The following is a 12,057-nucleotide window of genomic DNA, read 5'->3' as shown; positions in this document are numbered from 1 at the left end:
CATGTGGAATGTCTGTAGATAAAAGACTGCCACCCTTCGGCAGAAACATCCGAGGAAGCTGAGGAGTCAAGCTGTGGAGTTAACATTGGCCAAGATGGCCCCCTGTCTGCTTGTGGAAGTCGCTGTATCTCTTGCAGATGACTCATCATGGCAACTGGTGTGTTGTGTTGCTCTGCTGCTGCAGTGCTGTTGCTAACCTCCATCTCTCCCTTCTCCTCCCCTCCTGATTTTTATCTTTGCTCCTTACTTTACCAACTCTTCTTTTGCTTCCTCACCTTTTCTCTCCCCTGTCTCTCTGCCCGTCTTTGGTCTTTTTCTGTTTCCATCTCATTTGCTCTCTGCCTCTTCTTTGCCCTTTCCCTCTGCCTGCGTCTGTTTCTCTGTCTCTCATTCTTCCTCCCCCTTCTTGTTTCCTGCACCAACTCCTCTCCAGGTTTCAGAGTGTAATTGGCCTTCTCGCCAGGCTCCCAGCCTCCACAACTTATTTGCCGTGTGTAAGAACATGCACAACTGGCTCAAACAGAATCCCAAGAATGTGTGTGTCATCACCTGCTCGGTAAGAAAACAATCACCCATCTTAATTGTATTCATTCCCATCCTTAATTTTTAAATTTTGACTGTCATACTGCATACTAATTGGTTCAAGTGCTGTCAAGTCTGCCAAAATGATTTGTTGGCCACTCATATAAATTGTTCTTTTACACTGTTAACCTTGTACCATATGTTTTTTTTTTTAGTTTTTTCCTATTCCCTTAGTCCTCCTCTCCTCTCACTGTTGCCAACCTTAGATAATGGAGTATCAGTCCATCTTATTCCCAAATACAGTAACACAGCAATTTCCTATCAGTTTCTCCACCTCTTGTTGCTTAGCAGTTGGTTTTTGTGTTGAAAAGAGAGGCGAACATCCCAGGTTTCTGTGTTTGGGGAAAAATGCAAGTGTTTTGCTTGACCGGGATCAGTTTGGGAAACTCAACAGAACTCCCTCAGCAACAAGCTGCACTTTTAGCACACCTATGATCGCACATTAAAGCTTTGATTTTGTCAGGAGTATTTCAAGCACAGCTAAAACCCTACATGTATATTTTGCAGTACAATTTTTTTGCACTGCAACCACCACTGAAATATTAAGTGAAACTTTCTGTCTGTTCTAATTCAGCGACAGCAATACTGTACACTGGCATGCGGTGGAGTATGTTATTGCCAAGTCACTGTGGTTTGGCAGTGGCTTGGCAAACTGCTCCATCTTGCATAATCTCCACCAAGCAGTTCCTTTCTAAAAACTGTATTTTCTCAGCTTCAGATCACAAGAATGTTTTTGTCTCCCTGTAACCTGAAATGAACTACAGTAAATTTATATGGTATGAGTGAATACACTCAGTGAACTTCTGCTGATTTTAGATTTATTACTTACCTATTTGTGCAAATGAGTTTATCATCAAACATGTCCTTAAACTTTTATAAGTTATAGACTTCCCTGAGTTAGGTAGCTTTAGTTACTTTTGTCTGGTATATTTGTGACGATTTAAAATTCAATAATTGTGCCTTCACTTTCTGTTTTTTTTTTCTTCTTTTTTTCTTTTTTCTTTTTTTAGGATGGTCGTGCTCCTTCAGGTGTTTTGGTCTGTGCCATGTTCTGCTTCTGCCACCTCTTCAACAACCCAGTTCCTGCCATGCAGCTGCTCAGCGCCAAGAGACCAGGTTCCGGCCTCTGGCCTTCCCACCGCAGGTTTGCATCCCCCAACGTGTGTGTGTGTGTGTGTGTGTGAGAAAGAATGAGGGAAAAAAAGAGGGGAAGTTAAAGAAAGAAAAGAGAGGAAGGACGCATTGTAGTTGCAGAGGGCTTCTGACATTGAAATTTAGCCTCTGAAATCTTTGTAGCACCGCTTACACGTCTACTTTTCTCTCCGTCTAGTAAAGCTTTCAGAGTTGACAGGAGAACAAAATTGAGGTCGGACAGAAAGTGAGAGAAAAGTTGAATGTCAGTTTGATAAGAGCAGAGCATAGACTGCGGGACCTACCACGTAAGAACCATGGTCAAAATTACTAGTGAGTGGTTTATATGTGTGAGGAGTGGAACTGTCTGATTACTTGCAAGCTTTGATATTTTAACCGCTGAAATGCGCTGATGTTGTACCAAGGCTAATTGACAAGTTGAAAGGATATTTTTGGAGTTGTTTACTCCTTTAAACATCTGTCTGTATATGTATATGCAAATCTTGCTCTTCATCAAGACTGAATATTTTCCAGTTTCCAAGAAAGAAACACTGGTTTTATGAGGCTAGAAACACATTTGCACCGTTAACCATGTTTATTCCAATATCTACCCATTTAGAAGGCAATGCATTATTTAGATTCAGGCATAATAGCCTAATTTTACACTATCTGCTATTACAGACTATTCAAAATATGTAGAAAACATGTAGTAGTCAAACAGTGCAGCCAAGAGTCATTAGTTCCCTCAGCCAAAGCAAGAATCATAGCCTGCAGAGCTGGCATACCCTTCAAGGATGGACATTTTATTACCCTTTCAGGCACAAGCGGTAGTATTTATCAGTCCACGTTAATGCAAGAACTTTCTCATGAGTCAGAGTTTTAGTGCAGGTTGACTGAGAGTTTATGGAAATTGCAGCAATAATATCATCCTTGACAGAGCTCAAAGTCCTTAAATTGATTTGGCTGCACTTATCAGCGTGTTTCACCTTCATAACTGCTCCGTGCCTGTTCTTGTTGGCTTGATACAGCCTCTGGTGCTGTGGAGTATAATGAGCTCCCACTGTATGTATAATATGGACTACTCTGTGAAAGACTGTATTTATCAGACAATAGACGATATATATCATCAAAAAACAAAAACAGAAACAAAATGAAACTATGATTGTGACTTTCCTTGTCCCTGTGTAGGTATATAGGTTATGTGTGTAGCATGGTATCAGAGAAGCCCAGTCTACCCCACTCTAAGCCCTTGGTGATCAAGGCCCTCACCATAAGTCCGGTCCCCTGCTTCAACAAGCAGCGTAGTGGCTGTCGGCCCTTCTGTGACGTCCTCATCGGAGAGACAAAGATCTTCACCACTGCCCAGGAGTATGAGAGGATGAGGTAGTGACTTGATACTGATGCTCAAAGTAATTCAGTGTATGATATATGGTATATGACAGAGTGGTCAACAAGGCTGAAAGAATGCTGCTTTTTTCTGCCCATTCTCCAATCATTAACTTTTAATTATTCTCTCCTCATGTGCCCTCAATCCTTCATTTCCCTTCTTCCTACTATCTCTGCGTGCCCTGCACCTCCCCAGAGAGCACAGGGTCCAAGAGGGGAAGGTGGTGTTCCCTCTGGGTGTAAGTGTGCAAGGAGATGTCGTGGTCTCTGTCTACCACATGAGGTCCACCATTGGAGGACGTCTGCAGGCCAAGGTACACTTTACCAAATCCTACAGCATCCTTTTTAATCCTATGTAATGGTTAAAGTCAACAGCTGCATTTGTCTCAGATCTTGCAAAGGCAACAACAGTGCACGATCATGCTGGCGCAAGTTCATACTGAACCGCCAGCCACCGAACAGTCTCAGGATGTGGCTGCTTTGTGCCAAATATTCAAAAACGGCCCACAAAATGTCAGGAGGAAAGAAGCAGCAAAAGGTTTTTAACTTCCTGACATGCATACTTCATGGAAATATGTGGTTTTCAGAGAGAAACAGTAGACATTGTACAGTATACATACTGTAGTTAGCAGTAAAATAAAAATCTGTTTCTTTTTTTTATCAACTTGGATCTTTGGTCATCATTTCTTGTGGTTATTGTATAATTTTACATCAAACACCATACAGTATTTGAGCATTATTAAAAGGTATCTGCTCCCATATTTTCCTTATGCAGTAGTTCTTGATTGTAAAATTCCATACATATTCAAAGACAGCTTGTAGAGTAAGTCAAAGCCATCAAGGACATAGAAAAAACCATACAACAGACAGTTTGGATAATAATTCAGAGGTTCACTTTCCTTCTCACTTGCAAATCTATTTAGGTTAAAGTGGACAGACATGCCTACAACCTGTCTTACTGTTGACATATTTGACACTCTGAAATCTTGGTGCAGCCAGAGACTACAGATTTCACTAAATAACTACAGTCATTTATGATATAGTTTAAATGAATATGGTGCAAACTTATCATTTGTCCTGCTCTTGTTAGGTGTCCAACACTCAGATATTCCAGATCCAGTTCCACACTGGCTTCATTGCTCCTGGAACCACCATGTTAAAGTTTAACAAGTAAGAACATGCTGATCCCTTTACAATTATCCCTCAATACTGATAGATACACATACATTATTTACATCATACACTTCATGTCTCCTCTCAGACCAGAACTTGATGCATGTGACTCTCCTGAGAAGTATCCCCAGCTGTTCCATGTGATACTGGATATTGAGGTAGAGGGGGTGGACAAGCAAAAAGACTTGACGCCGCCGTGGGAGCAGTTCCCCTGTAAAGACCTCAGCCCCAACGTGCTTTTCTCCTGCCACCAGGAGCATCAGGACGCACTGGCTATTGCTGGTACTATAGGAATGCATATGTTGAATTCATAAAATACTGTTCGTAATGCTTGGGGTGGGAGATGGGAGGTGGAAGACTCATACATTTCAAAACACTTCACATAGGGGGTTTCTTTCATAACGCTTTATATTTCTAACTCAATATTCTGTAACAGCTAATGCTAACTATTTAGCCTTACTTAAAACTAATTAACCTTAATTAATCAACCTTAAATCTCTCAAAATTACTTGTAAACCAGCACAAAAATCAGACTGGTTCTCACAAAGACAGAGAAACAAGTGAACATTTTCATGCAGACACACACTCATAAATTCATTATGCATCTACACACTCATACACAGATTTACATACACAAATAAGCTGCAAAGTTTCACAGATTAGGTAGAATAATACTGTATATGCAAAACCACATTTACATACATTAACATGCAGACACACAAACAAACTAATGTAACTCTTATTTTTGTTCCAACAAGATGAGATGGAGGGCTTGGATCTGGAGGGTAAGACAGTAGAGGCAGCCACAGATCTGTACTGAAAACTGTACAGGATGGTGACATCAGTTAACCAGTGCTTGGTTCAATTCAGTCATACTTGCATGGGAATATTTTATTAAAATATCGATCCTCTATTGATGAATAAATCTTGTGTTATTGGAAAATGACTTGGCTATTTCCCTTTATGATCTGTATCGATTGAATTGAAATCAATCCCGCACTTGTTATGGAGTGATATATCATTTTGGTAGAGAATGTTTCGCTTGCCTCCAGCATAAATATCAGACCTCATGGGACCTGAATAAATTGCAGTAGTAGGAGAACTGGGGAATCAAAACACAGAATCCCAGTCTTGATACCCAAAGGAAAATGGTGCAGCCACAAGAATTACAAATTGAAGATGCTCTACCAAAGTGAAATATTGCTCTCAATTAATACTAGCCAAGTACTCGGTTTACAGTTGTATTGTACATCCTGTACTTCCTTTAAAAGCATACTGTATCTTTTATTGATTGGATTCTTGTAAATTAAGATTTATTGTGTTGTTTTAGGCAATTTATCCCCCAATTAGCTAAAAGCAGATACCAGCCTATTGGCAGACTGCAGAGTATGCAGCACACAGTATTAGGAGAATAGCTGGTGCTTGTAGCAGTGATGACCTATATAGTTGCCCATTATCTCCTACTTCGCTCATGTTCCTTCTTCGCTTAACTTGCTCTGTGTTTCCGTCTGCCTTCTACCCAATTAATACCCTGTGCCTGCCTTGTTATCTTGTTCATTTGCCACTTTCCCCGCTTTGTTTGTCTCTTTCTCACGTCTCTGCCTCATTCTTTCTCTACCTCCTTCCTTCTGTTTCTGTCTCATCGTCCTGCAGAGCCAAGCCGGCCCCACGGAGGTCCAGACAGTCGGTGCCACGGCGAGGAGAGTGAGCCCTCTGACGACGAGATGCTCTCTCTCTCCAGCCAGCGAAGCAACGCCAGCACTGCCCCCCAGAAACCCGAGCCCCCTGCTCCGACGCACGCAGCACCCGCACCCGCACCCGCTGAAGAAGTGGACCTTCTTGGCCTGGATGGGGAGGACATCAACCGCCCATGCCCCACGTCTCAGCACCCGTCTACTGCAGCCGCAGCCACTGACCTTCTAGGAGACTTGTTTGGGGGCCCACCTCAGCCAGCCAGTGGGCCTTCATCCACTCAGTCCACACCACATAAAGTAGTCCCCAACACTGCCTCGCCATGCCCCTCTCCTGCACCACCAGGTGAGAGAACAGGTCTGCAAAAATTATGTTTAGAGTGGTTGATCAGTAGATTTCTAAAGACTGAAACAGTCAAGCAAAAGAATGCAAGAATGTAAAGATGAGAAAATAAAATGAAATAATTTTAAAAAATCTTTTGACATGTAATTTTCTAGAACAAGACAATAACACTGGTGGGTATTCTCTGTTTCCCTCAGCGTTTGATCCCTTTGGGACAGGGCCAATGCCTAAGCCTCAGGACATGATGGGTTCATTCCTCGGACCAGGTAATGTGGGGCAGCCAGACCCCTTCCTGCATGCTGCTCGCTCTCCATCACCCACCCTGCAGCCCACAGGCCTGGGTAAGGCATGCTTCTGCTGCTCTGCTGCACTGTCTCACAGCATTGTGGATGTATGTGTGCAAGTCTGCGGCCTCGCCTTAACTCATTAACATGCACTGTGGAAAATGGCATCCAAACCTGGCTTTATCTGTCGATATTCATTAGACTGCACTGTGTTTCTAATTTCTTTTTTTTTCTCTCTCTACATATTGCTTATTCAGACACTGGCTTTGCAAGAGATAGCTGTTTTTAAAATGTATGTTTGGCAGTGTATGAGTTTGCATGATGTATGATGAGTCTCTGCAGCACCTCTAATTGTTACTGCTACTACATAGACTTGATATTTCAACCCCAGCACGAGTCATTCCCCATCATCTAACAGCATTTTTCAACTTGAACTTGGACCAAGCCAATAGTTTAAACTTAAGTAGGGCAGAATAATTCTACTACTGCAGATTTAGACTTTTCCTTAGATTTAACACTTTCACATAGCAGACAATATTGTCAGTATACATTTTAATCAGTGTATCATGTTGATTTTGTGTGCTTTTGGCCTGATCCCAACCTGAACTTGCTATAAGAACCTAAAGACATGTTTGGACCTGGCCCTGAGCCTAACAGGTTTGATAAATTTGAGTTTGCAGATCTTCATTTCAACAGTATTGTATCGACACTTTTTGGGTGTCTTTTAAGGCAATATCAAAAGTAAATTTAATTTCTAGAACTAACAACTACATCCATTTAGACATCCAACAGCCCCTTAACAACGCCTCTTATGAGACTCAAATCTATTATTTTCTCTGGCTGTGTGGGTTCATGTTGCTCATTCACTGTGTGCTCTGTGTGTGACAAACCTTTATGTGCTCGAATAGGCCGGAGTTCCCCCGTCCCGCCTACCACTCCAACCGTTAACATTCAGCAGCAAAATGCCATGGGAGGATGGGACTGGAACAGACCGGCTACCACAAGCACAGGTACTCCCAACCACACAGACACACATACAGTATATAAATATACAAACACACACTGTTCATCTAATCCTTTAATCTGGGGAACCAACTTAATCTGTTTGCGGTTTATCCTATGTATCAGTATGAGTTTTTTTTTCTCCTGCATTTACAGGAGTAGGCTTCGGTATGGGCAGTCGGTCAGCCACTACCAGCCCCACGGGCTCAGTCCACAGCACCCCCACCCACCAAACCAAGCCAAACACCCTGGACCCGTTCGCTGACATAGGCAACCTGGGGGGAAGCCTTGGAGGTCAGTCAGTGGAACTTTTCCCAAGTCTTCGTCATTTTCACCAGCACGTCCGTGCCATAATCTGTGTGTCCTTTTCCTCAGGAGGTTCCGGCTTCTCCAGCAAACCTACCACCCCTACCGGAACCACCCCTTCCTTTCCTCCCATGGGCTCCCCGTCGCGGCCTCCTCCGTCTCCCCAGCATGCGGGAGGTTGGCAGCCTCACGCAGGTGCCGGCGGTTTCCCCTCTTGGCAGCCAGGTGCTGCAGGTGGTGGAGGATGGCAACCCCAAGGACAGGGCCCCGCCCCACAGCCAAAGCCCAGCCCCAGCCACACCCCAATGCCTCACACGTCGCCCCAGAACCGACCCAACTACAATGTCAGCTTCTCTGCGATGGGAGGAGGGTCACCCAGTGCAGGGGGTAAAGCACAGGCTGCCATGGGTGAGCATCTGTTTTAATTTGCAATTACAAATTTCACATCGGAAATAACTTGCCATAACTATTGAAAGAGATGATTTCGTCATATTGAATTATAATTTTTTCTCTCTTTGTTTGTATTTCTCTCCTCCAGGTTCGAAGCCCAGGGCCTCTGATGCCAACTTTGATGACCTGCTGTCTGGTCAGGGCTTTGCAGGGACCAAAGAGAAGAAAGGGCCCAGGACTATAGCAGAGATGAGGAAAGAGGAGATGGCCAAAGAGATGGACCCTGAGAAAATAAAGGCATGGGCCACTGAGTAACATCTGCATACAAATGAAATAATGAGTAGTTTATTCTTTGAGAAACAGCACAAGGTCCCATGACCATCAGTACATCTGGGTAGAAATACTGTTTGACATTAATTCAGTGGGTTTTTGTTATCTGTTCATCCACTGTAGCACAAAAGAAGCAATTCAGTGATTCCCAAAAGTAGGATAGTGTACTGAAAAACCTTTGGCTGTTAAAGCCTTTCTGTTTATTCCAGAATTAATTAGGCAACCGATCTTCCATGACCAAACTTTGGTTCCTCTAATTACTCCCTTAAAAACATTTCAGCAGAGCCAAAATAACATGAAAGCGTTTCTCCTAATAATTGTTCCAAATCTGGTCATCGCTGGCTAATGGCTCCCCCCCTTCTCTCTCCATCTCCTGTTGGTGACCCAGATTCTGGACTGGATCGAGGGGAAGGAGCGTAACATTCGTGCCCTGCTGTCCACCATGCATACCGTGCTGTGGGAAGGAGAGACGCGCTGGAAACCCGTGGGCATGGCTGACCTGGTTACTCCAGAGCAGGTCAAGAAGGTCTACCGCAAAGCAGTCCTGGTCGTCCACCCAGATAAGGTGAGAGAGATAGTGACAGGCGGACTTTAAAGTGAGGATCTGTATCTGTATGCAGACAGGAAAAACAAGACTTTGGCCCCACATCTAACGAGTTTTCTTTTATTAGGACAGATGTGTCGGTACAACCCAAAATTTTTCGACAGCTCAACAGAAGCAATATCCAATAAATGAGTTGCCATAACATGCTATTCAAACCGCGAATAGAGGTTAACACCAGAAAACTTGGATTCAAATCTGAAAGCAGCGATAATCAGTATTTTCAAGCATCTCTCAGCTTATTGTTTTGGTCTCCTCTTTGTTGTTTTGGTTCATGGTGAAACTCTGATAAACTCATTGTATGTTGCCTGCACCAGCACCAAAAGGCAGGCAGACAAAATATGCAAGGAACTGGTGAACATAATGGAGTGTGAAAGCAGCTGAAGAGCTAAAATAAGAGTGAATATAACACCTACACTCATCATGTGGATACAAACACATGATGAGTGGTCAAAATTAATTAATGGAGATATTAGTAATTCTCTGCATTAGCAAGCAACAATCAAAGTACAGACACATGGCAAAATACAGTTTAGAGAAACATTCTTAAGTGTTATTTAATTAGTTTTACACTCAAACCAGCCAGTGTACTTCATCAGGACTGTGACAGTGTAGAGTATCTGATTTGACTGACAGTGGCCTGGCAACATGGGCAACATCCCCACAGCTGTCATCAGATTTTGAGTCAGCTGTTGTTAAATCCTGATTGGTGCACGGAAGTATGGGACATCATCTTTTTCACTCCAAGCTGCGTGCCTGTGAGTGGAGCAAAGGTTAAACACAAATACAGAAACCTCTCATGTGAAACCACCCGTAGAGAGCTGTGTGTTCATGTAGCATCCAGTTGATCATAGTTAGAACACAAGAAAATAGGTTTTGAGGGCTTTAAACTATTCCACAAGAGCACATATGTGAGGAACATATATAAAGCATGACTGAGGCGGGTTGGCTCCTGCAGTTAACTTAACCTTAATTGTTAAAGTAAGTTAAAAGGATAGTGCCAGAGGATTAATGATTGTCATGTACATTAATTAATATTGAACAGGAACTTTTTCATACATGATATAAACAACAAGAATAATACAATAAAGAGAACAAAAATAATCAGGACTTTAACAGTGTGATAACTCATTGATCCAAAAGTAGAGCTCAACCAGTCAAACAAAGAGCTGCTATCCTGATGAACAGACTTAGCAGTATCATGAAGGTGATTAATAATATCACCAATCGTAGCATTATATTCAGGCACAAAGGTGCAACATTCAGAACCAATGACAGCACAAGTTCCTCCCTGAGCTGCTAAAAGAAAATCCAGAGCTGCTCTGTTCTGTAAAGCGAGAAGTCTGACAGAAGCGAGTTCACTCGACATAAGCATGAGAGCCTTACTGGTTTCATTAGCTATAACTTCTATTGCATGAGACAGGTCGGCAATTTGATCCAAAGCAGACATAACTCCGTAAAAAGGAAGAAGGGGACCGAGTGCATTCTTAAAAGGTGACTGGTGGTGTGTTCCAAAGATGTCTGAAACTCCACGCCGCGCTCGTTTAAGAAGAGGTTTCTGCGGTAAAGAGTGAGCCACTCTCATAGCAGGGACTACGTATGCCAAACCACAGCGTCCTTTGTAATCCACAGGAAGATACGGATATGCGAGGTTTCCACATATCCAGTACATTCCTACAGGGGAGGAGATGGAGCAGCTAGCGGTGCGGTGAGCTAAGGCATTGAGGCGAGCCAGGCCTGCCTTCTCCAAACACTGCTCAGGTGCAGAATCCAAAGATTTAAAGTCAATACTGGTTTGATGCAGGTCCCATTTAAAAGTACGAAGGCAGTTCGAATCTCCTACGGGTCTCTCACCGTCATTCTCAAGACACCAAGGGAACGGCTGAGGGATGAGAAGTACGGGAACAGGCTTTGGGGTTTTGAGACATCTGTAGCAGTTTGCATGTCCTCCAGAACAGTTAAGAGGTCTCATTTTGGAGATGGTTGGGCAATCAGGGTGAGAATAAGACTTGGACAAGGGAATATGCATCAGGTGGCAGGTGTCACAGTCAGAGGCAGGCAAGGCCATTAGAGGTAAACCTTCTCCAGCTGTGTAAGGCATTAGACCACAGACATAACAGCTGGAATTAGGGTGTATGTGGTTGGCTACTTGCCATGCCATAGTCAGAAAAATATTGATATCATCCACTCTGATGTCTTGGGGTTTCATGACCTGTGGAGCTCCCACGATGGACTCCACCAGGATCACTAACAGGAGGTGTAGGATAAGGAGCATTCTTGCAGTGGAAGTAGTGCTACAACAGAGTCTTTGCAGTTGCAGAGCAGTTTTCCGCAAGTGCTTGCTTTATGTAGGTTGAGTCTCTGAGCATGAGCTGAACATCAGTGCCATCATCTGGAGACAGCTGGTACCTGTGAAATGCATAAAGTGAACAGAATGACTCACAGCAACAATGAGCCCCCTCACTGTGCCAGAATATATGACGACTGTTCTGTCTGGAATAAAACCGTAAGCTTAAAAATGTAGTCATAACAACAGCAACTAAAATGACCTCACCTGTGGTTTCAGTATGGTTCTAAAATATGTAGTAAAATAGTGAAAGGCAAACTTCAAACGGCATGCACGCAGGGAAGAAAATACAATGCTTCTCGTCCTTTTATTCATCCTCTTTTATCTGGGCAAAAGCTTAGGTACAACCCAAAATGTACACACAATCACAGGGGTTTAGAGACGGAGTCACAGGATCAATAGCTACTGATCAATCATCACAAGCTGGCAGGATTTCCACAAATTCAATCATGAAAACAGGGGAGACACAGTGGCAGCTTTAGTTCAGATAT

The 12,057-nt window shown here is 43.1% G+C and overlaps 1 protein-coding gene across 4 annotated transcripts in view; it reads left to right on the top strand.

Moving 5' to 3' along the window:
• Positions 1-12,057, top strand: part of dnajc6 (DnaJ (Hsp40) homolog, subfamily C, member 6) — a 35,719-nt gene that overhangs the window by 19,925 nt on the left and 3,737 nt on the right. For 3 of the 4 annotated variants that reach the window (XM_018696425.2, XM_051077273.1, XM_018696411.2), the window contains 13 exons: positions 434-556; positions 1,593-1,726; positions 2,902-3,096; positions 3,296-3,413; positions 4,190-4,269; positions 4,361-4,554; positions 5,926-6,309; positions 6,504-6,647; positions 7,499-7,600; positions 7,749-7,886; positions 7,968-8,306; positions 8,437-8,585; positions 9,007-9,183. In XM_018696425.2, coding sequence (XP_018551941.1) covers positions 434-556; positions 1,593-1,726; positions 2,902-3,096; positions 3,296-3,413; positions 4,190-4,269; positions 4,361-4,554; positions 5,926-6,309; positions 6,504-6,647; positions 7,499-7,600; positions 7,749-7,886; positions 7,968-8,306; positions 8,437-8,585; positions 9,007-9,183 — 2,277 coding nt within the window. The remainder of the gene's footprint in view (positions 1-433; positions 557-1,592; positions 1,727-2,901; positions 3,097-3,295; positions 3,414-4,189; positions 4,270-4,360; positions 4,555-5,925; positions 6,310-6,503; positions 6,648-7,498; positions 7,601-7,748; positions 7,887-7,967; positions 8,307-8,436; positions 8,586-9,006; positions 9,184-12,057) is intronic. The other variant, XM_018696419.2, reaches the window with a different exon arrangement.

The sequence above is a fragment of the Lates calcarifer genome, linkage group LG17 (assembly GCF_001640805.2).
Source record: "Lates calcarifer isolate ASB-BC8 linkage group LG17, TLL_Latcal_v3, whole genome shotgun sequence".
NCBI classification, from domain to species: Eukaryota; Metazoa; Chordata; class Actinopteri; family Centropomidae; genus Lates; species Lates calcarifer.
This window is presented reverse-complemented; position numbering and strand designations above follow the sequence as displayed.